At 41.8% G+C, this 23,092-nt stretch overlaps 1 protein-coding gene across 1 annotated transcript in view; it reads left to right on the forward strand.

Annotated features, from left to right (window-relative positions):
- zanl (zonadhesin, like) overlaps positions 1 to 23,092 on the forward strand; it is an 86,178-nt gene that overhangs the window by 61,490 nt on the left and 1,596 nt on the right. The window contains exons 80-119 of the mRNA XM_082520070.1: positions 88 to 229; positions 392 to 636; positions 2,407 to 2,555; positions 3,023 to 3,151; positions 3,238 to 3,376; positions 3,576 to 3,717; positions 4,118 to 4,314; positions 4,503 to 4,641; positions 5,104 to 5,220; positions 5,495 to 5,619; positions 6,056 to 6,201; positions 6,643 to 6,786; positions 6,916 to 7,023; positions 9,398 to 9,567; positions 10,089 to 10,291; positions 10,919 to 11,063; positions 11,226 to 11,473; positions 11,980 to 12,157; positions 12,263 to 12,371; positions 12,674 to 12,768; positions 14,366 to 14,542; positions 15,301 to 15,509; positions 15,595 to 15,739; positions 15,840 to 15,937; positions 16,028 to 16,174; positions 16,277 to 16,441; positions 16,621 to 16,748; positions 17,712 to 17,983; positions 18,062 to 18,270; positions 18,452 to 18,596; positions 18,694 to 18,941; positions 19,032 to 19,161; positions 19,254 to 19,449; positions 19,724 to 19,885; positions 20,145 to 20,275; positions 20,657 to 20,859; positions 20,942 to 21,077; positions 21,495 to 21,638; positions 22,130 to 22,226; positions 22,433 to 22,476. Of these exons, the coding sequence (XP_082376196.1) occupies positions 88 to 229; positions 392 to 636; positions 2,407 to 2,555; positions 3,023 to 3,151; positions 3,238 to 3,376; positions 3,576 to 3,717; positions 4,118 to 4,314; positions 4,503 to 4,641; positions 5,104 to 5,220; positions 5,495 to 5,619; positions 6,056 to 6,201; positions 6,643 to 6,786; positions 6,916 to 7,023; positions 9,398 to 9,567; positions 10,089 to 10,291; positions 10,919 to 11,063; positions 11,226 to 11,473; positions 11,980 to 12,157; positions 12,263 to 12,371; positions 12,674 to 12,768; positions 14,366 to 14,542; positions 15,301 to 15,509; positions 15,595 to 15,739; positions 15,840 to 15,937; positions 16,028 to 16,174; positions 16,277 to 16,441; positions 16,621 to 16,748; positions 17,712 to 17,983; positions 18,062 to 18,270; positions 18,452 to 18,596; positions 18,694 to 18,941; positions 19,032 to 19,161; positions 19,254 to 19,449; positions 19,724 to 19,885; positions 20,145 to 20,275; positions 20,657 to 20,859; positions 20,942 to 21,077; positions 21,495 to 21,638; positions 22,130 to 22,226; positions 22,433 to 22,476 (6,256 nt within the window). The remainder of the gene's footprint in view (positions 1 to 87; positions 230 to 391; positions 637 to 2,406; positions 2,556 to 3,022; positions 3,152 to 3,237; positions 3,377 to 3,575; positions 3,718 to 4,117; positions 4,315 to 4,502; positions 4,642 to 5,103; positions 5,221 to 5,494; positions 5,620 to 6,055; positions 6,202 to 6,642; positions 6,787 to 6,915; positions 7,024 to 9,397; positions 9,568 to 10,088; positions 10,292 to 10,918; positions 11,064 to 11,225; positions 11,474 to 11,979; positions 12,158 to 12,262; positions 12,372 to 12,673; positions 12,769 to 14,365; positions 14,543 to 15,300; positions 15,510 to 15,594; positions 15,740 to 15,839; positions 15,938 to 16,027; positions 16,175 to 16,276; positions 16,442 to 16,620; positions 16,749 to 17,711; positions 17,984 to 18,061; positions 18,271 to 18,451; positions 18,597 to 18,693; positions 18,942 to 19,031; positions 19,162 to 19,253; positions 19,450 to 19,723; positions 19,886 to 20,144; positions 20,276 to 20,656; positions 20,860 to 20,941; positions 21,078 to 21,494; positions 21,639 to 22,129; positions 22,227 to 22,432; positions 22,477 to 23,092) is intronic.

Genomic DNA, 23,092 nt, shown 5'->3' on the forward strand with positions numbered 1-23,092 from the left:
CAGATGTCCTAGTTAGTACTGTGTACAGTGTACATTTAAAGACATACAGTATACTTTCTCAGTACTGATTGTTTTCATTTTATCCAGCCTGGTGAGATAGTATTTGGAGATGGCTGCACAAAGCTGTGTCGCTGTGTAGGGAACTACACTTTGGAATGTGTTGATAACTCCTGTGACCCCACTGAAGAGTGTCGAGAGGTTAATGGTGTTGCAGGCTGTTATCCTAAAGGTAATAATGTTTGTTGACTTTATTGTTGTTGACTTGATTTAATGCAGTGTAATAAATTACATCTGCACAAGGAGCACCTTGTGTTGTGCTTTACAGTCAGTCGGTATAACTTGATAGTTGACAGTGTGGAAATTACAATTTTCTCATATATTATTCCTTTAGGTACATCCACATGCATTGCATCTGGCGATCCACACTACACCAGCTTTGACAAACGCAAATATGACTTCATGGGCAACTGCAGCTATCTGATGTCTAGTCCATGCAATGACACAACTGTGCCCTACTTTGAGGTCCATACTGACAATGAAAACCGGTATAACAGGCCAACCATCTCCTATGTGAATGCCGTACATGTATACGCACAGATGATAAAGATCTCCATTCTCAAAGGTGGCACTGTGCAGGTAAGACATGAGAAGAAGAAACAGGATGTTTTGCATGTGAAAACCAATCACGCTTTCAGTTTTTAGGCACTACTGCATTACAAACAAACATCATTCTGTGGTACAAACCACTGCACATGCTCAGGAACACTTCTGAAAACCACTGCAATTGACCATGGAAAGAAACTTGCACTTACACTTAGCACTTAGTTCCTCCTACGCCGAGCAACGCATCAGGCAGCTAACAATCTCCATCGATGTCGGTCAGGGGCGAATGTTTCAGCTTCGTCCCAGGCGATGTCGACTGTTTTCAGATCATCCATAAACATTCGACGTCATGTGATATTTGGTCGGCCTTGCTTTCGCTGGTTCTGCCAAAGGCTTCTTCCTGTTAAAAGACGCCTCTGTCACCAAAGTGCTTGGTCAATGGGGTCATATGATTGTTGTTTTTTTTCTCTGTATGTATTATTGTAGGGTCTATCTTACAATATAAAGCACCTTGAGGTGACTGTTTTTGTGATTTGGGACTATATAAAAAACATTGAATTTAAATGAATTGAATTGGAGACGTCGGAGGACACCGGCAGCCTTCCCTACTCCGGAGTTGACATCTTGATCAGAGATCCCGTCATTCGAGATGATGCTGCCCAGATATGTGAAATTTTCCAACTTATCAGCACGTTATTGGTTGATTATGACGGGAACATGGGCAGTTGTGTAGCCAACTCTGAGTACCTTGGTTTTCTTGGCGCTGATTCGTAATCCGACTTCCTCACCTGCCTCTGCAAAGCTGCAGTCCATTCTTGGAGGTCTTCCGTAGTCGAGCCCAGTAGGGGCCCAGTAGCCAATTCAAAAGAATGAGGCAAAGCACTTTCCCGGGTACCGACAGGAGCGTGATGCCCCGGCAGTTGTTACAGTCACCCAAATCGCCTTTCGGGAAGTTTGGTGATAACACCTTTTGCCCATTCATAGGGTACACGCGATGTTGTCCAGCAGGCGTTTAGGGGTCTTCTAAGGGCGCCATCCAATCATCTGTCTGGACGCAGAACCGGGAGTTGGAGCAGAGACCACAAAAGGCGTCTACAAACTGCTGGGGGACTCCATATTGACGTGGGATAGCCCATAGAGTCGGCCGGTGGACGTTGTCAAAAGCTTTCTTGAAGTCATTGAAATTACCCATTCATAGGGTACACACGATGTTGACCAGCAGGCATTTTGGGGACTTCTAAGGGCGGCATCCAACTGGGCTTCGTCATCCTTCAGCATTGTGGGGAGGAACTCGTCCAGGCCAACATCGCTGTCTTGACTTCGGCGTTGATGATTTTTCCGATATCGACAGGAAGAAGATCCATGGAGGGTGCAAGTTCTTTGGCCTCGAACAAGTGGAGTGGCTCGGGCTGGTTTAAAGTATTGCAGAACTGTTTGGCTCAACATTGGTCTTGCTCAGCTTCAGTGAGGAGGACTCGTCCATTTTGTCTCGGATTGGGACCAAGCGGCCACTGCGAGCCCCTGTTAGATCTGGTACAATGCGATTTAATATTCGGGTATCGTTCTGGTCTACTGTTTTCTCGGGCATCCATGCCTTTGGCTTCGATCCACTCTCGCTTGTCATGCCGGCAGCTGCATTTGACATGTCGGGCAAGAGCTGAGTTGTTCAGACATCATTGGCATGATAAAGGAACGTTTCTTTTCAGTTACAGATAGTAATGTTGTGACATGAGTAATTCAAAAATGAAAATGTTGGCTAATAATTGACCAGATTTGATGTACTCTGCCTATTTTCCCATACAGGTTAATGGGACCAATGTCAATCTGCCACTGTCTCCGTCCCCTGGTATTTCTGTGTTCAAGTCAGGAAAACACTACACTGTCTCCATGAACTTTGGTGTGACGGTTCGCTATGATGGAAACTCCTTCATGGACATTAAAGTAATCGAAGAGTGAGTGAAGACCAAATTCATGGTTTCCTTATAAAGTGGTGTTTTAATCACAAGTTCACCAGTCCAGAAATCTACATCCATACTGATACAACTAAAACTATAACACATATTCATATACTGAACATGAATCCTTTATCTGTAAGGAGTAGTAAGGTGATAAAGGCAGAGATTAATGACACAGCTAGGATATTTTATTTAAACAATGTAGCAGGGGCAACACAAACAGCTCCCTCAAAATTTCAAGATAAAATCACACAAAACTTCTAATTTCCTGACTAGTTAATTCTATGCTGATGCTATCAAACGCATCAAATGTACATGTCTGATCTTTTAGTCTTACTAATGTGTGGGGTTTAGTCTACTGCTGAAAAGAAACTTGGCTGGAATTAAAACACGTTGTAGTTCTGGCTGACTTGTTAGTCTTTCTTGCATAAGACTCTAACACAATCATTTTCTGCAATCTGCAGCTATCAGAACAAGCTGTGTGGCCTGTGTGGCAACTATGATGGAGATACTAAAGATGACTTCCGCAAACCAGATGGAAGCTTAGCTGAAAATGCCAATGACTTTGGACACAGTTGGAACATGAATCCAGAGTGAGTATTGCAGAGATGCAAGTGTAAAGAAACATTTACCATTGGCAAAAGACAAATGTTCTTAAGATGATGGTCTGTCTTGACAGATGTAATAAGAAACCCAACACTACGATCCCTGGGTGCAATGAAGAAGAACAGGAACTGTATGAAAGCTCTGGATATTGTGGCATTCTGCTGGACAAAAATGGACCTTTTGCTGTGTGCCATCCCAAAGTCAACCCCAATGTATGTTCATGTAGAGGATAGTGCACATATAATAAACAAATGTGGAACCAGTCCTTATTCTGAGCTTGTTGTATTTGTCTATGTGTGTGTGCATTCAGGGTGAAAATGTGATATTAGTAATAGTGGAATAATTTGAATATATGGTTTTAGATGGTCACACAATATAAAGCATTGTAACAAAGTGATTGTTTGTTCTCAGAATTACTTCAGGGACTGTGTCTTTGACTTGTGTGAGCTGGATGGTGCCAAGCCCATTTTGTGTGAAGCCATTGAAGCCTATGTCAATGAATGCCAAGATCGTGGGGTCAACCTTGGACCATGGAGGAATGAAACCTTCTGCCGTGAGTATTGGAAGGACAAATGATTTAATTTAGTAGTAAAATATCTTTAGGTATATCATTAGGTAAAAATCAGCTTGGCTGAGTAGTTGGGAGAAAATAACACAAAGAAGTTTATGTCAGTTTTGACTTGTGGAAGAGTACTTCATACGGGCTTCCTACTCACTAAAGTTAACCGAGGGAGTGCTGCTTTAGCATACCTAGTTGGGCAGACAACATATACCAAGAGGCTGCAGGAGACTGGGTTACCACCAAACTCAAACAATCTAGTTACACGGAAGACAACACAGCTGGAAGTGCCAAAGACGTATCTCTTTTCTTGTGAAAAGCTGTCATTTTATATTTTAACCAGCACATACTTTTGTTTCCTATCACTAACTTCAACCTCTTGTGGTCTGCTTAGCACTGAGCTGTCCCCCAAACAGCCACTACGAACCTTGTGCAGATCCTTGTCAGGAAACATGCTTTGGAAAACCCCCCTCCTGCTCTGGTCCCTGCTCTGAGTCCTGTGTGTGTGATCCCAGCTATGTCCTGAGTGCTGGCAAGTGCGTTAAGGAGAACATGTGTGGCTGCAACCACACGAACGGCCAGTATTATGAGGTATGGTGAAGTGGGTCTGATAGGCCGGCAGTGAATCATTTGGTCCTTTGTATTTCAAGTCAGGTCACTTGCAGTCTCTTTATGTCCTCTCTAAAACAACATTTTCATACATACATGCATAAAATGATCTACAAAGAATCATCTGTGCCTGCTATGCTTAATTGTCAATTTTGTTGTCTGTTTGTCAGCCTGGAGAGGAGTTTTTTGAGGAAGACTGCAAGCGAAAATGTTGGTGTGGTGCAGCTGGAATTACCTGTGAAGCCTCTGAATGCCCCCCAATGCATGAATGTAAACTTCAGGATGGAGAGCTGGGCTGCTATCCTACGAGTATGTTTGTAATGTTCACGCCTAAAAAAAACACAGCAAAGCTGTAGCCATTATATTCTAAGTAGGTTTCCAGATCTCATGGGTTGGACTGCCAACCTGAAAAGTTTTGCAACTGTGTTTGATGTGATGCTGTAGACTTTGTCAAAGTTCTCAAACGAGCATTTTCTATCCCTGCTCTAATATACATAATTAGACTGAGCAATGGAAGATAGAGAAGCACAACCCACAGGCGTCTTTTACTTTCAATAACAGTGAAATATTTATGTGTGTGTTGCTGTTATGTTTCTTTTGCTCTCTTCTGTACAGTTTGTCTATAACAACACTTGTTACATGCGATTCTTTATAATACAAAATCACAGAATTGCAGAAAATTTTTGTCTAGTCAGGAAATGACATATTCTTTGCATCTTTTTTATCATCTGTGTTTCAGTCTGATGTTCCTGATGTTTTTCCCTCTCTCAGGTTTTCAGGATTGTGTAGTTTCTGGGGATCCACACTACAACACCTTTGACAAGAAGTACTACAGCTTCATGGGAACCTGTACTTACACACTGGCAAGAAGCTGTAGGAACAGCACAGGTACACACTATTTTGAGACATTTATTCATTAAGATGTTTGGGTTTCATTGCACCTGTTCTAGTCTTGCCACACCACACGCACAAATGAAAGTTTAAATGAGCTAAATTTACTCATTTATTATTTTCATCGCAAAGCATGACAGATGTTGTTTTCATTCACGTTAGCTGCAAAGAGAAGACACTGAATGTCAGTGGTGGTTTGTATGTTAATGCCAATATTCACCTTTAATATAAACACACAATATTCCTGATTGTCGTGGTCTTCCCTGTGCAGGCCCTTGGTTCTCTGTGGAGGCAAAGAATGAAGAGAGAGGAGTTGCAGGAGTGTCATACCTGAGGAAGCTATATGTGACAGTGGATGGAATTACTGTGACCCTGATGAAGAGCAGTAGAACACTGGTCAGTATGTGAATGAATTACTATCTCTTATATTTCCCATCTTTAAGTAAAATGTGTGCCAGCAGACATCCCACACAGTATTTGTATCATCACCATGGATGTCTTATGTCTACACATAACTGACATTTTAGCAAAGAACTCAAATTATATCTTTAGTTACTTTGTTGCTAACAACATGTAAAAAAAACAAAACAGATTTTTCCCATTTTGTCAGTTGAATCTATGCCAAAGATAACACAGTGTGATAGGCATAAAGCAATGTCTTTCTTGCTTGTTAAAACTATACAAAGTCTGTTTTTGCCTGATATACTGCACATTGCACACTCTTTGTACTTTTATACTCCCTGACCTGTCCACCAATTAGACGTTTACACAGTCTGTTTAACATCTTTATATTCTTATATTCTTAACATCTTTTTCTTCATCACTGAATCAGGTGAACGGAGTACGGGTGGCTCTGCCCCACTCCCCCTCTCCTCTCATGTCTATTAGTCTTGCTGGTCAGTTCATCACGCTTCAAACATCCTTTGGCCTGAGGGTGCGTTGGGATGGAAACCATTATGCCCAGATCTCAGTTCCCAGGTTAGTATAAATATTGGTTTGAACTATTTTGATATTGTAGAACTTCTTTTTATTTGCTTCACACATTCATACAATACACCTGACCACTGTCTCCATTGCTCCATCATTCTTTTTTTGATGACCACTTTCCTCCGATGCAACCATAACCTAACGATCTGAAGAAACTCTGATAGATAACGATCTAAACTGCTGAACATCACCAGTTGTTTTATGTATGTTGTGAAAACAAAGCAGTCCATTTGTGTGCATATTGTGGACTTATGCAACTTTTAATATATACTAACGATGCCCTGGTTTATTGTATCAGGGATCTTTGCATTCTCTTCATTTGTTTCTAGAATTACAATAAAAGGCCAAGCAACACCTTATTAAACATTGCAAATATTCTTAAGCTTGTCTTATTTTAATCCTACATATCCTGCCTTGACTTTGTCCTACCAGCTCCTACTATGACCAAATGTGTGGCCTTTGTGGTGACTATGATGGGAACCCAGACAATGACTTCACTAAACCAGATGGCACTGTGGCAGGAAATAGTAATGACTTTGGGAACAGCTGGCAGACCAAAGACGATGAAGATGACTCGTGAGTTCCAACATATCTATCTTTCTGTCTTTTGGATTTCTTCTGGTTATGTCTTTTGTTACCTTACTGTTGGACTCTTTCTGACAAACTGAAGAGGATGTAACTGTGTTTTGTATTTGTATTGACCAGATGTACCCCAGGAACAAAGCCTGATCCAGACTGTGACCCCAACTTGGAAGCTGAAGTTGTAAAACCAGAGAAATGTGGTAAAATTACAGACCCTACTGGACCCTTCCGGTAAGAATTCACAACCCCTCCACTTTTGGTTATTGACTTGGTTAAACTGATGGGATTCCTGGGATTTTACAACGTTTTTTTCCTGACCTTATAAAATCATGAAATAGATGGCAGCATGCCTGGTAATCACCCAACTGACCTGTAAAATATGAATAAATATTTTCAATACTATTACTGTAATGCTGTAATGAACCCTTCTGGCACTGGGATGCCAGTTTTGTTCTTTGTCCCTCATTCTCAAACGCAGCAGTAAGTTTTTACCAATGACTTGCCAGTTTATCTCTATCTATCGTTGCAAAAAACCTGGGATACCAGGTTCTTTCTATAACCCTCCTTTGCAAATACAACAGTGAGCTTTTGGCACCAGGATGCCAAGTTATTATTCCTCATTTGCAAATGCATCAACAAGGTTTTCTACCCAGGAGATTCCAGTTTCCCTTCCCCTCTGTCCCTCCCTCGCAAAATGCAGCAGCATGCTTCTTGGCACTAGGATGTCAGGCTTTCTTTCTCTATCCCTCCTTCTTAAATGCAGGAGCAAGCTTTTAGAACCGGGTTGCCAGTTCCTCTTCCGTCCCTCCCTTTTTCACAAAAATGCAGCAGCATGTTTTTTGGCACAGGAATGCCAGGTTCTCTTTCTTTCTCTATCCCTCGTTCACAAATGCAGTAGCACGCTTTTAGCACCGGGTTGCCAGTTCCTCTTCCGTCCCTCCCCTTTTCACAAAAATACAGCAGCATGTTTTTTGGCACTGGAATGCCAGGTTCTCTTTCTCTGTCCCTCCTTTGCAAATATACCAGCAAGCTTTTGGGCCCGGGATTCCTGGTTCCTTTCTCTGTTCCTCCTTTACAAATGCAGCAGCAGGCTTTTAGCGCTGGGATGCCATGTTTTCTTTCTCTTTTCCTCCTTTACAAAACCATGGAATACCATTGCAAAAAGTGAATACTTTTTGCAATGGTATTCCAGGTTCTATTTCTCTGTCCTTCTTTTTCAAATTCGCCTGCATACATCAGGTACCGGGATGCCAGGTTCTTTTCCTTCATTTGCAGTAGCAAGCTTTTCTTCCCTCTATCTCTCCTGAGCAAAATGCAGCAGCGTGCTTTTTGGCACCTGGAAGCCAGTTTCTCTTTCCTCTTTCCCCAATAACTTGGATGCCAGGGTCCATACATCTATCTATCTTTCACAAAATGTAACAGTGCACATTCCTGACACCATATTGCCAGTCTCTGTCTCCATATCGATCATTTTCAAACACAGCAGTAAAAGCTTTTACGAGCCGTCAAGCCATTGCCTCATGTCTTAAAATACAAACATGCATCCATCCAGCCTCCACACCAGTCGAGCCACGTTGCCACTCGATCAGGGGTTCTCCTCATTCAGCTATTAAAGGTCTTTCGTTTTCTGAAATCTGCTTTGTGGTCTTCTCCCACCATTCCTTCGTAATTTTCCAAGCTCAACCACTCTACTCTCTGGAATCCTTGACCACCTTCTCTCTGCGCTTCTCTTTTGTCCTGCTTTCCTTCTTCCACCTCAACCTGTAGCGGCAGATGGCTGTCCTTCCATGGGAATGGTTTTGCCAGAGGTTTCTTCCTGTTAAAAGGAGTTGTTCCTTCCTACTGTCGCCAAAGTGCTTGCTCATAGTTAGTCATATGATTGTTGGGTTGTTTCTGTAGGTATTACTGCAGGGTCTACCTTACATATAAAGCGCCTTGAGGCGATTGTTGTTGTGATTTGGGGCTGTATAAATAAATTGAATTGAAAAATTGAATTATTACTGCAGAGGTCTTTCACCTTCACAATGCACAATTATTGCTGCTTCTAGGGGATGCCTTCTTTGGGGATCTGCCAGCCCAGGAGGCACCAGTCCCCTTTGCGCCCTTCCCTAAAGCTCAGTTCAACTCATGCTTAAGCCATTCACCTTTTTCTAATAGGAACACTGTAAAATGTAAAATGACAATGTGGACTCAGTTAGTGAGTTAGAGATAAAGTATCCAAACACTTCCCTTCCTGTTCTTATCTATATATAATCCCCCAGTTCTACTAGCTGTTTGTTCTTCCATTCATTCCCAACCCTCCCTCCCCTTTTTCAATTTCAATTCTTTCACTGTTTCACTTCTCATTAGTACATGGGGATCTGCCAGCCCAGGAGCCGCCGCCAGTCCCCAGCGAGGCCTTCCCCAAACCGCAGTTCAATTCATGTTTAAGCCATTCACCTTTATTCACTGGCCCCAGCTAGTGAATTGTTGCTAAACTTATGCAACAGTTGTTGACTGTTTCACCACCAAATGTAGCTTGTTTGTTTGTTTGAACTCAGATTTTCAGTATATGAGCCTCTGCCTTTTCCTACCTAAGCTAAGTGAGTGCTTTTCTCTGTTACAGGGAGTGCATCAGTGTAGTTAATCCCACTCCATTCTTCCAAAGCTGTGTGTATGACATGTGTCAGTTCAACGGCCAGCAGCACGTGCTGTGTGACCAGCTCCAGGCCTACACTGACGCATGTCATAGTGCTGGAGCCAAAGTCTACCAATGGAGAACTCCAGACTTCTGCCGTAAGTTTGAATCTGAGATATACCAAATATATCTAAAAGATATATGATATATAAAACATAGTCACAGTGACATCACCCATTGGCTTGATAAGCCCCATTCTGAAGCATAAATGAATAAAGACTTGAATAATACCTTTTCATTTTGGAAAAATGAGCCTTCAGCATTTTCCCTTTTAAATGGGGTGCATGCCATAGCTTCTCCATTTGGAAGTTGTCTCCACCTGTAAATATAACCACGATATATTACATCCTGCTCACCAACATTATAATTGAACTTATAATCATATTTATAATTGTATAGGGAGGAGAGTTTAAGATACAGTGCACAATGCTGAAACCAATGTAAAATATTCAATGCAGTTAATATTGTCCTTACTTTCATTTATGACACTGAATTAAATCAATATGAGATACGTAGGTGCCCTGTCTTTGAATCATCCTACTCCCACTCCCTTCTCTGTTGCTATTTGTCCACCATTGTTCCCTCTCATTATTGTTCATCCCTGTGTTTGTCCACACAGCTCTGACCTGTCCTCCCAATAGCTCCTACTCCCTTTGTGTGAATTCATGTCCTGAGACATGTCTTGGTGTGGTGGGACCACCTGGCTGTGAGGAAGTGTGTGTGGAGGGTTGTGAGTGTAACCCTGGCTTCATTCTCAGTGATGACAAATGTGTGGAACTGAGAGACTGTGGTTGTGTGGACCCCAGTGGAACCTATCACCCTGTAAGTGGAAACAGCCTCCAAACAATTAAAACCATATTCCATTTACCTTTAAAATGTGCTAAGCTCATGCTAACATCATTTTCAGTTCTCTTTATGACTTCAACAGGAGAGACGCCAAGAGACACAAAGACCCTACAGTACAAAAGAAATTAAAACTCAACTAAATTAAGGGTGCATAGACTGCAGTGAACTGTTGGCACATAAATATTGGTTTTACAACAAAGATTTTTACTTTCAACTTATCAAGCACAGATTATATTTATTATACTGTATTTTACCTGAATTTAAAAGACACTGGTGTTATAGAATTTGTATTTATGTCACAGCATTTACATACGGGTGCCACCACAATTAGCAAGCCCAAAATCAATAAATAAATGAGTAAAGGTTGGCCTAATTAGTTAGTGGCATACAGAATCCCTGGTTTGCATCCACATGTATATTTATCATTTTGATCTTTATATTTATATATTTATTTATCATTTTTGATCTTTCCCACAAATTTCCCACGTGTGGGACTAATAAAGGTTATCTTATCTTATCTTATCTTTATATTCGTGTGATGTATAAGAGAGAATTACATGACAAAATTTTGATTGTTTTTTGTATTCTGTGTACATTTTTCAGGTGGGCGATGACTGGTACTTGGAGGGTTGTGAACAAAAGTGTATGTGTCACAGTGGAGGTCTGCTACAGTGTCATAACACCAGCTGTAACCCAACTACTGAGAGCTGCCAACTACAAGATGGAGAATATGAATGCCACCCTATTGGTATATTAATCACACCGCTTCACATACATCTAAAGATTATTATTTCATTTAACACATCTGACATCTCAGTGCATTATCCATTTTATATAGTTCCACTGAAATCTGCATTTGTTTTGCTCATCATGGTAAATGATAAAGTAACTCCCTGCCTTCTTTGTTCAGGAAATGGTATCTGCTCAGTTTCTGGTGATCCTCACTACATAACCTTTGATAAACGTACTCACCATTACATGGGTTCATGCTCCTACACCTTGACCAAACTCTGCAATGTCTCCTCTGGCTTGCCACATTTCACGGTCCATACCCAGAATGAGCACAGAGGAAGTAATAAGAAGGTTTCCTATGTGAGGGCTGTGGTGATCAATGTGAATGGTATCACTGTCATCCTTGGCAAGGGACACACGGTCCAGGTAGGCAGAGGGTTCTTCCAGTCACTCATACAATAAACAGTATCTCTGTTTGCTATCTTAGTGCTTTTACCCATTTTATTTACTACCAACTGAATAATTTTAAGGCCAATATGTACAGCCTAGGCCTATTGGAACAAGAACCACTTGTAAGATTTTCTTTAAATCTCTTCATAATCAGATTTAAGATTTTTATAATCTGCAGCAGTCAAAATAAAACACAATTTTTAAAAAATTAAACTAGTTCTCCACCAAATTTAAATCAACAGAATGCAAGTATAACAAAGCTATATTTATAGCAGCCTCTTTACTGAATGTGTTTTCCTAACATGTGTTTTAATAACAGATTCAGCCTCGTCTCAGTAGAAGGTGGAAACTGTCCCCTGCTGCATTTGTATATAAAGATGGTTGATTTAAAGGAAAAGTCTACTGTAGAGGAACAAAGAACAAGTACACATAATAAGCTGTGTTTTTCTGGCAATAATATTGTGATCTCTGGCTGTTGTCAGGTCAATGGCACTGCGGTTGTTCCACCTGTTACCTCCATCAGGGGAGTTAAGATCTACTTGAGTGGAAAGTTTGTTGTCTTAGAAACATCTTTTAATCTGAGGGTGCGTTTTGATGGAAACCATCATGCTGATGTCACTTTGCCAACTTCCTACAATGGCCTACTCTGTGGGATGTGTGGTAAGAGCCAGTGCAATTATTTGCTGTTGTTCCTTACTAAGTGAATAAAACACAGGATTTGACTAATTAAAATAGAGTGATTTTGAATATCTGTTGTCTCCACAGGAAATTTCAATGGGAACCCTAACGATGACAACTTGAAACCAGATAACACACCAGCTGCTAACACCAATGAGCTAGGAGACAGCTGGCAGGTTGCTGACTCAGACCCCGAGTGAGTCACATTACAGAAAACAGAATATAAGACCTTTAATTTTATCTATTTGTAGATTTTCATTTCTTCATCATTATGTCAATACAAGAATTGTTGATCCTACTTTATTCCTAAGTTCCTTTTATTTCATTGTCATTCGGCTTTGACTGCTACGTCTGCATTAAATATCGCTATTAAACTTTTCAAGTTCTTCCCAGAAATTGTCCTGTACATGTCACCAGTCTCCTGCTAATCTTAGCCTTAGAATTACCAAACACAAACATGTTGACTCCATTGCAATGAATTCTCCCATTTCTTCTCAGCTGTACTGATGGTACAGAAGAAGAAGATTGTGATGTAAAGGTGGAGGAAGAGGCCACGAAGCCTACCAGCTGTGGCATGATCACTGATCCCAACGGTATGAAAAACACATATGTGTGTGCACGCGCTCTCTCTCTCTCTCACTAAGATACACACACACACGCACACATAAAAGAATGTTATCATTACAACTAATAGTCTAATATCATCTACCCATCCATCCATCCATCCATCCATCCATCCATCTATGGTCCTGGGGGCAGTAGTTTAAGGAGACAAGCCCAGACTTTCCTCATCCTAGTCAGCTCTTCTGACATTAATAAGTTATATTTCCAGCGATCTCTCACTCCAACAAGTCCTGGAACTGACCCGCCTCCTTCAATCACAGAATACCTTAACTCAAATGTGTCCAGGTGGCATCCTAGTCAATGCCCGAACCACCTAATTGGCTCCTTTGAATGTGGAGGAGCTGCCACTCTACTCCAAGCTCTTCACCCTATCTTGGAGCCCAGCCACCCTTCGAAGGAAGCTCATTTCCGCCGCTTATGTACATAACCTCATTTTTTTCGGTCGCTACCCAGAGCTCTGAACCGTAGGTCAGGGAAGGATCATAGATTACCCAGATGCTATCCCAATCCGTCTGTCAAATCAATTAAATTTTATTTGTACAGCCACAAATCACAATAACAGTTGCCTCAAGGCACTTTATATTGAAAGGTAGACCCTACAATAATACATATGCACAAGATCCCAAGACCCCTGAACTCATCCCTGACCTGGAGTGAGTGCTCCACCTTTTTCTGGCTGAGAACCGTGGTCTTGGACTTGGAGGTTCTCGCTTTACACTCAGCTGCGAAACGTTCCAGTGGAAGCTGGAGCTCACCATGTGATGAACAACAAAATCTGCAAAAGGCAAAGATGGAATCCTGATGCCACCAAATGGACAGCCTTCATTACTTGGCTGTGCCGAGATATTCTTACATAAAAACTATGAACAGAATCAGTGAGAAAGGCTGCCCCTGGCAGCCTACCACTGATTTTCCCAGGGAGGGTGAGAAATGTGATCCCTTATAGTTGGTGCACAGACTCTGCTTCCATTACAGAAGACCTGACTGTAGGATTGAGGATTGTTTGCCATTTTAATGGACTCACCAAACTCCTCCTTTTTCATCTACTGCCTTTCACTCCATTTGGCCCGCAGGTACCTGTTGGATGCCTGTAAATACTAAATAGACTGATTCTTATATGATGCTTTGTATTGTCACAAGCACGTGACTAGAACACACAAACTCCTCCACTGAAACAATATGCTGGTTTACAGTGTGTACTTAATCTTATTAAGCACTGACATTTGATGACTTCAGCACCCTTGTAGACAAAACATGGCTCTCAGCACAAGCCAGGAACTGTGGAAGCGATGCTTGGGAAATGATATGACGTATACATGCAGTAAAACAACCAATTGGTTTGGTGATGTGAAATATAGATATGTGCTGTTAGCTGAAGTAAGCCCTTCATGCCTTTTTCCCACTTTGTATATGTCTCACATATATTAAACAATCTTTACATTTACCTTAAAACTTTTGGGCTGGCCTCTCTGATATATATCACTGTTAGGCTAGACAATGTGGTGAAAATCATCCCCAAGCAGTCGCTTCAACTACACTTTGTTCTATCTTTGATCTTAACCTCAGGAATCTTTAAGCCCTGCCACGCTGTTGTATCCCCTGAGCCATACTTTGAGAGTTGTGTATTCGACATGTGTGCCACTGGAGGTGAGACCGTGGCTCTGTGCCAGGCCATAGAGACCTACGCCGACATGTGTGCTGCTGCAGGAGTCCCCATCGAATGGAGGACGAACACCTTCTGTCGTGAGTCCTGTTTTTCTTTGTGTGTGTATAGAGAAAAAATAGGATCTTAAGTAATACTTTTTCCATTGCTACCAAACGTATTACTAAAGTAATAATAACAATATTAGATGTTTCCCTGAGAAATCAGTGCCTTCATTTTGAGCGTGACAAAATGATCAGTTTAAATATAAAAAGTTGAGTATAAAGTAAGAAAATCCCCATGATTTGTCCAATACACCCAGGTCATCTTCCACTTTCTTTACTACTAGTTACATTATAGTATGTAGTTTATATTTCCATTTAAAACTGCAGTGTCTGCTGTCTAACAGAGGTTACATACGCTTGATTTTTAGGTGCTAAGGAATAATGCTTATATGCTGCTTTATGGGAAACACAAAGGTTTATTGGTCCACAGAAACATATAGTGGACATTCCAGACCCTCCCAGATTTCAAGAAAATTTACCAATATTTGTTTGTTTTTTCAGAAAAATATCCCGGTGAAAATAGTGCAGTTTAAACTATATACTCTCATTTGTTTCACTTTCACTAGGTTACATCTCTCACAACGTTTAGATAATTCCACTGCGAGCACCAAAACTGTCCCTCTTCTGAGTTAGGGGCCAACAATGGTTCAAAAAGAAATGATGTACACAAACTTTATGAGTTTTGCTGTAACATGTTTCCTGTAGACAAATACAACCTTCTTTTTGTTTATAGATATGTAACAACTGTTGTGCATTTTTACAAACAACCCTAAAAATTGCTTGACTCCCTCCAGCTCTGAAGTGCCCCCCAGGCAGTCATTACACCTCATGTGGCCCTGCATGTCCTCAGCCGAGCTGTCAGAACCCTGCAGGACACGGCGGCTCTTGCGATCTTCCCTGTGTGGAGGGCTGCATCTGTGACACTGGCCTCATCCTCAGCGGAGACAAATGTGTCCCAATCAGCCAGTGTGGATGCACTGATGGTGATGGGAAATACAGGCCGGTGGGTGTGCAGTGGGAGATTTTCCTTTTTGCAAGAAAATGTGTTTTATGTAAGGGTGCATTAAACTTTTTTGGTATATGTTTAGGTTGGAGACACTTGGTTCACAAAGGCTGACTGCTCAGAGCAATGCAAGTGTGCTGGAAACAACAACATCAGCTGTGAGTCTTGGCAGTGCAGCCCTGCACAGGAGTGCAAAGTGGTGGAAGGAGTACTAGGCTGTCATTCTACAGGTAAACTGAACGAAGGGCTGGATAATTACATGTTCACGTCACCTAAAGCTGTGTCAGTGTATGTTTTTGCCCTTTTACCGAGTCTCATATCCGACCTCAGGTAAAGGAGTGTGTCATGTAGCTGGAGATCCGCACTACTACACTTTTGATGGTGTGATGCATACGTTCATGGGAACTTGCACATATACTCTGGTGGAGGTATGGGAGGAGTTTAACTTACTTTGTACACAACAGATATTCCTGTGGTGCTGTTTTGTCTTTGAAAACAAAATATACACTATTTTAAAGGTGTGCAACGCCACCCAAGTCACTCCTTTCAACATAGTGGCTAAGAATGAGGAACGTGGTCAACCAGAGGCATCATATGTTCGCTCTGTGAAAGTCACCCTGTACCCTGGCACTGTTATTGAACTGCAAAAGGGCCGCAGAGTTCTGGTATGTGACATAGTTTATGATTTTACAGACATTCAAATATAGAGGAACTACGCCATACTGAAACAATCAGCAGCTGACATGATTTCACTTTTCTGTGCTCAGGTGAACGGACAGCGGGTGAAAACCCCAGTTTCCGTTGACTTGGCTGGAGCTAAAGTGATAACCAGTGGAGCCTATAGTCTGCTGGACACAAATTTTGGTCTACAGGTGAAATTTGACGGAGTCCATCACGTTGAGATCACTGTTCCAGGAGAATATTTTGATAAGGTATCAGAAATTAAGACCATGTTTTCTAGTGTCTGCATCACAACTCTTTCAATGTCAAGTCACATGAGGAAATTAAAAATTACAAATTGTGTATGCTAGTCATGGCTGCTTGTAGTAGCTGCTCTGCTGTATATTACAGAAACATTGCAATAACCTTGTTCCACTGGCCTCTTCTCCAGGTGTGTGGCATGTGTGGAAACTACAACCAGAACCCCTCTGATGACAACCTAATGCCCAACAAGAAACCAGCCAAGGATGACATTGAACTGGGAAACAGCTGGAAATCAAATGGAGACAGTGATCCTGGGTCAGTGGGTAACAACCAGTGAACAACTTTTAGTGTTGTTATGCGGATATTAGTTGTAACTCTATCCGGTCTTTAAGTGATGACATGTTGAATCCTGCTTCCAGGTCCAAACTACTCTGCGTTTAATAAGGCTGTTGTGTTTTTAACATGTTTTAATGCTTTGTATCTTGTTCTATTTAATCTGAACAAGCCCCTAAAAACAGTCGGCTTCTCTTGTTTTTCTTTTCTGTTTTTTTACCACTGTTCATTTTAAAGCTCAGTTTTTAAAACCTTACATGTAACTACAGCCCAGCCCATGCAGCAGTACATTAATGACTAACCTCGTATTGTGGATGGATTATCTCAGTTGTTCTCCTGACTGAAGTTTGGTCCGTTTACAGCATCCTGCCATGCGATTGCATTTTTCCCTAACCATCTGGAACCCTCATGTTAACTTTTATCGAGTGGAAAAAGCGATATATAAACATGTAGCACATGATTATATACCAGCTAGCCTACAAACGCCACTGCTGTTTAGTTTTCTGTCTTCATTTATGCTGGAAATGATAGCAGAGCTGTACATTTTGGAAATCCCTCATTCAAACATGCTATATTACATATAGATGGAAACTAGCGAGCTAACTGCTTGCTAACTTCTAACTCCATTACATTTCATAAATTCGGTTTCCATGGATTCCTGGACATTAAACTTAATTGTTCCACCTGGTAAAGCAGCAACGCTGATCATTTTATTAAAGATGAAAGAATTTAGACAGTTTTTAACTCTCAGTGATGCTGCAGTGATCGTTTGACTTTGGGACCTGCAGCGGAGTTTGGACGTCAGACTTAAAGATAGTAGTGGTCTCCAGATTCACCAAACACGCAAAACACCCCTGGTTCCAGATAGTGGTTACTCTAATGAATCAAATGTATGCTGTCCATGTTGGCGAAATTACACCCTGATCCAAATGTTCTTCTGTTCAGTTGTCAGCCAGACACCCGTCCAGACATCCACCCAAAGTGTAGCAAAGAAGAAGAGATGCTGTATGAGGCTCAGTGTGGTGGGGTCATTCTCTCCAATAACTTCAAGCCGTGCCACGCTCTAGTGCCCCCTGAGGCTTTCCTGGCTAACTGCGTCTATGACATGTGCGAGTATGACGGCATGCAGACTACGCTCTGTGACAACGTGGAGGCATATGCTCAGGCCTGTCAGAGTGCCGGTGTCACCATCAGCTGGAGAAACAGCAGCTTTTGCCGTGAGTTACAGTAACAAAGATTCACATAAAGATTTGAATTTATTGTTTGTCTTACCTCATTCTCGTCCCTCTCTGCAGCCCTGCCCTGTCTTCCTAACAGCCACTACTCAGACTGCACAGCCCCCTGCCCTCCCACGTGCTCTGACCTCTTCCCTGTCTTCTGCCATCTGCCTCCAACTACTTGTCTCGAGGGCTGCCAGTGCAATGCTGGTTACGTCCTCAGTGACGGCAAGTGTGTTACTCTGGACCAGTGTGGCTGTCTGGACTCAAACAGGGAGTACCATGATGTGAGTACAGTACTGCCCGTACTGTTGCTAGATGATGGACTCAGTGGGATGTTCCATAATAGAAAATCCTGAGCTCAAAAGTACACAGAGGCTATGAGGATTTAATATTAGCATATTGAAAACCCTTTATTCTAAGTCCAGGTATAACCAGTCCCATGCATGTCTGTGTGTGCGCCCACAGGTAGGAGATTTGTGGCTAACAGATAAATGCACTGAGTCGTGTACCTGTAACCCTGGTGGTGAAGTCAGATGTGAGGACCACAGCTGTAATTCGAATTCACTGTGTGACCTGGACAAGAATGGAAACCGCTACTGCAGACCCACCGGTGAGTTTGAGAGACTTCAAACCTTAATAAACAAGCAAAGTAACAAAAATGACTGTGGTTTTTGACCATGAATCCTCCCATTTTCCACCATCGTTAGAGTTCAATCAGTGCAGCATCTGTGGGGATCCTCACTACCTAACATTCGATGGCTTCAAGCATCACTTCCAAGGTGTCGACACCTATGAACTTGCTCTGGGTCACAACCTGTCGAGCTCCCTGACGCCCCTGGTGGTGAGAGGAAAGAACGTTAGACGTGGAATGAACAAGAGGGTGTCGTTCCTGGAGGAGATGGACATCAATGTTTACGGTGTCAATGTTAAATTCCTGCAGAAGAAGACTGTCCTGGTCAGCTGACACTTTGTTAAAAAAGAGCAGGTTTTCATGCATTTCTAATGGTAAAAATGATGTAACGCAATCCTACCTGATCTCCTGTAGGTCAACGGGGAGTATGTAACACCTCCTCTCACACCAGTTGATGGTTTGACCATCACAAGGAACTCCAGGCAGATCCAGCTCACCACTGACTTTGGACTCACTGTACGCTTTGATGGCAACAGTCGAGGAGGTAAAAGAAGAAGACAGTTCTGTCTGAGAACGTCTTAGGCTTTTGTACAAATCTGTTCACGTTCCTCTTATGTCTCTCTGTTTGTGTATCAGAAATCATACTTCCTGGTACCTATAAGAATTCTGTTAGAGGACTGTGTGGGAACTATGATGGCATCACCAGAAATGAATACATGAAGCCAGATGGGACATTAGTCAGGGATCTTAAAGAATTTGGAGATAGTTGGAAGGTCAATGATCGACCTGCCAACAGACTTAGGATCTTGGACCGTCCTATCCGTGCACTGAGGTACGATTACAACCAGGCTCACTGCTTCTACAGATTTCTGTCACTATTTAACAGAGAATATTGTTGTTAAAGAAAACTGCCTTATGTTATAAAATAAAGATAATTATTGCTGCCCGACAATAATTAGCAGAGCTTGGCCCAAGTCTGTCTGCCTGTTAAGTGCTTGATAAAAGAAAATCTTCAAACAGAATAGGCTCGTTTCATGTTACAGTTTTTGTGGAAACTAAACTTCATGTTACACACGGCTGTTACACAACAGTTTCTCTGTCTCCAGACAAGAAGCAGAGACTGATCCAGACTCAGGGTTCGAGGTGTCAGACTGCTCTCAGTCACAGCTCAGCGACTACAACAGCCCGACGAAGTGTGGGGCGCTGTCTGATTCCAGTGGGCCATTTGCTGCCTGCCACGCCACCGTGTCACCCCAAATCTACCAGGAGTAAGTAGTCTGCACTTAAGTGGGGATATGTATGAAGCTGTCTTCTGGACACATTTCAGTACAATGTTAACTTGAGCATAATCGATATAATTCATCTGAAAAACGCAACGTCTAGATGAACAGAATCAGCCTTTTGGGATTTACGTACCTGGATGATTGAGCGTGCATCAAGACATATTCAATATAACACATGACAGCAGCTGTATGAACCAACGTGCATGTGTGAGCTTTTTGCTTGTGCTCATGTTTGTCCTTTCAGTGACTGTCTGTTTGACCTGTGTGCTGAGGGAGGCAGTGAAGCTATGCGCTGTGCCAGTTATGAAGCATATGCAGCAGCTTGTCAACAGGCTGGAGTTACATTAGGATTGTGGAGGCAGCAGCTGGACTGCGGTAAGAAATGCTGCCCTTCATTCACATCATGTGGGAAGACAAACAGTTCAGAGTCCATCTCCTCACTCCACCTGTTGTGTGTTTTTGTTTGTATTCATAATTTGAAGTAAAAAACAAACAAACTGCATTCCAAAACTGTCAGAAAATGCAGATTGTAATGTGCTGTCCTCACTGAGACAGATATGTGGTAATGCAGTTTGTATTCATCTTATATAGTTTACAGTTTCTTATTTCTTCTTTATAGTTTCTTATATAGATACTCTTGCACATTATCAAATCTCCTGTAAACGTGAGGCATTGAACTAAGACACATTTGCAAAACAAAGAATTACATTCTGTCGAACGGTTTGCTGTAAATAACATCACGTTTCTCTTTCCCAGTCCTCTCTTGCACCGCCAACAGCACTTACTCCCCCTGCATGTCATCTTGCCCCGCCTCCTGCGCCAACCTGGCAGCACCCTCGGAGTGTGAAGTCACTTCGTGTGTCGAAGGCTGCCAGTGTGCCGCCGGCTTTGTTATGAGTGAGGGGACTTGTGTGCCATATGCACAGTGTGGCTGCACCTTCCTAAACAGATACTACCCTGTAAGTGGCCTTCAGTTACACGAGTGACTGTGTATCTATGTGACCACGTGACGATGTGCGCTCATATCTCTCCATCCTGCAGCTCAAAGAGAAGTTTGTGACCGAGGACTGCTCTCAGTCTTGTGAGTGTAGCAGTACCGGTGCTGTGTGTGAGCCGAAGACCTGCCAGGACGCTTACGTGTGCACCATCTACAACTTCAAACGTGACTGCTACAAAGGTACGTGTTCATGCAAGTGTTTGAGCACTGTATATTTTGAATCATACAATCATACAGCAGGGCTGTGTGGGAGAGTCTGGGTGCTGAACTGGTCTGTGTGCAGTCCAGGCTGATAACATAAAAGCAAAAATACAACAAAGAAAATCCAGGACCATGGAGCATCTCTAATCCCACAGTAAACAGGAATGGGACAACATTCACTCCACTAACTGGTCCCAGTTCACAGCTGTTTATGGACAGCTGTTAAAAAACTGATGTTTTTTCACAATTACCTCGTTTTTTCCTAAAACTTTATAGATTCTCAGTTTAATTCCGTGATTATGTGTTTCCTGTTGTGAATAAAATATCTTACAAATTAACTGAGAAATTAACTAAATTAAACTGTCAACAACAACACCTATTTTTGTCTTCTTGCAGCAAGTCCCTGCCTCAATTACCCCTGTTTGAACGAAGGCACATGTCAGGACTCAGGCAACAACACGTACACCTGTCTGTGTGCAGAAGGCTTTGAAGGCACAAACTGTGAGATGGAAGTGATGCCACCCACCGGTGGAGGACTTGGTACGACTGAAACATGACTTCATTCTTTAAAGCTGTCACATTTCCTCGTGAACTTTCCTGTTTCTATACTACTCTTTGTGTCTGCGATGTCTTTGTGTGTCTTTGTGGATGCAAGACTAAACACAGAAACATTTTAGTATCTAACACTGAAAAACTAACGTTCAGCTAGATGTCTCATACTTCACTGTTTATCATCATAAGATCTGTTTGCACTAGGATCAGCTGATATCAGAGGTATTAGCCAACACGGCGTTCTGGACTAAAGTAGAATTATAATGTCCATGGTTGATATAACCCAGAAAAGTGACAATATAATGTCGAGATAAGAGGTATCATATAAAATATTGACTTAATATCTCCTCCAAGCTCAGTTTCAAATTCATGTAAGGACCCTGCACTCACTGTGATTGGTCAAATGAATTATTTCACTGAGAGTGGAGGACATGTGGTTAACGGTTAAAGACTTTGTTTCTCATTTTTGTGTGTTTCAGAAACTAAGTGGATTATCCTGATTGCGGTTCTGGTCCCAGTTGCTGTCATTATCATCACCGTGACTACCATTGTTCTTGTTTGCAAAAAGAAAACCATGTGAGTGTTAACAGATCATCTTAACAAAAATATGCGCTTGAATAAGTATGTCTGTGTCCACTGTATGAACACAAATACATGTCTTAAAAATATATCTGGGCCAATATTTTTTGTTTTTTCCAAATACCGTTATAAAACTTCAAATAAATAAATAACTGTATGCATGCACACATTAAAGTCTCTAACCTCCGTTTTTCTCTTTTCAGGAAAAAGAAGAAGAAGGAGACAAATATCAGCATGGAATCAACAAGTAAGGATCAGGAAAAAGATTAAATGAGCTTAAAAACAAATCTGCAAAACGCAATAAAGCTGCTCTACCACAATAAACATCTAGTTAGTGTAACACTTGCTACTGTTAGTAGTTGTTGTTGTTGTTTCCATAATGTCACTATAAGCATCAAATTGAAAGGGTGTGTAGCAGTCAAGCTCCTGCTCATCAAATCCACATGACCATCAGAGTGACCAGTTTGCTGGGCTGGAACATTCAGGTGTATATTAACACTACACCACCAGGCAAGGATGTGCCAGCAAATCCACTCAAAGGTCTGACAGTAAAAAGCACAACGAAAGAGCAAAATATAAAAATCTCAGACTCTGTGTGCCTCGCTCAGCATGTTATGGGTAAAAATCCACGACAGCGTCCTTCGAATAAGAATAAGTGTCGCTTGTTCGGAAGCTTTTTCTCTCTTAAAAAAAGGAGCATGGCAGCCCACCTTAGGTCTGCAAAGACTCCTCTTCCTGTCAAACTGTCAACAATAGTAGAGGAGGGATGTGCTGGTCGCAAGTGTGAGTAATTCCACAGATTAGAAGTAGGTGGGTTTCTGCTTCTCGAGTCCAATTAAAGTCAAAAACACAAAAATCACAGG

Source organism: Aulonocara stuartgranti, assembly GCF_965226115.1.
Source record: "Aulonocara stuartgranti genome assembly, chromosome: 3".
Taxonomy (NCBI): domain Eukaryota; kingdom Metazoa; phylum Chordata; class Actinopteri; order Cichliformes; family Cichlidae; genus Aulonocara; species Aulonocara stuartgranti.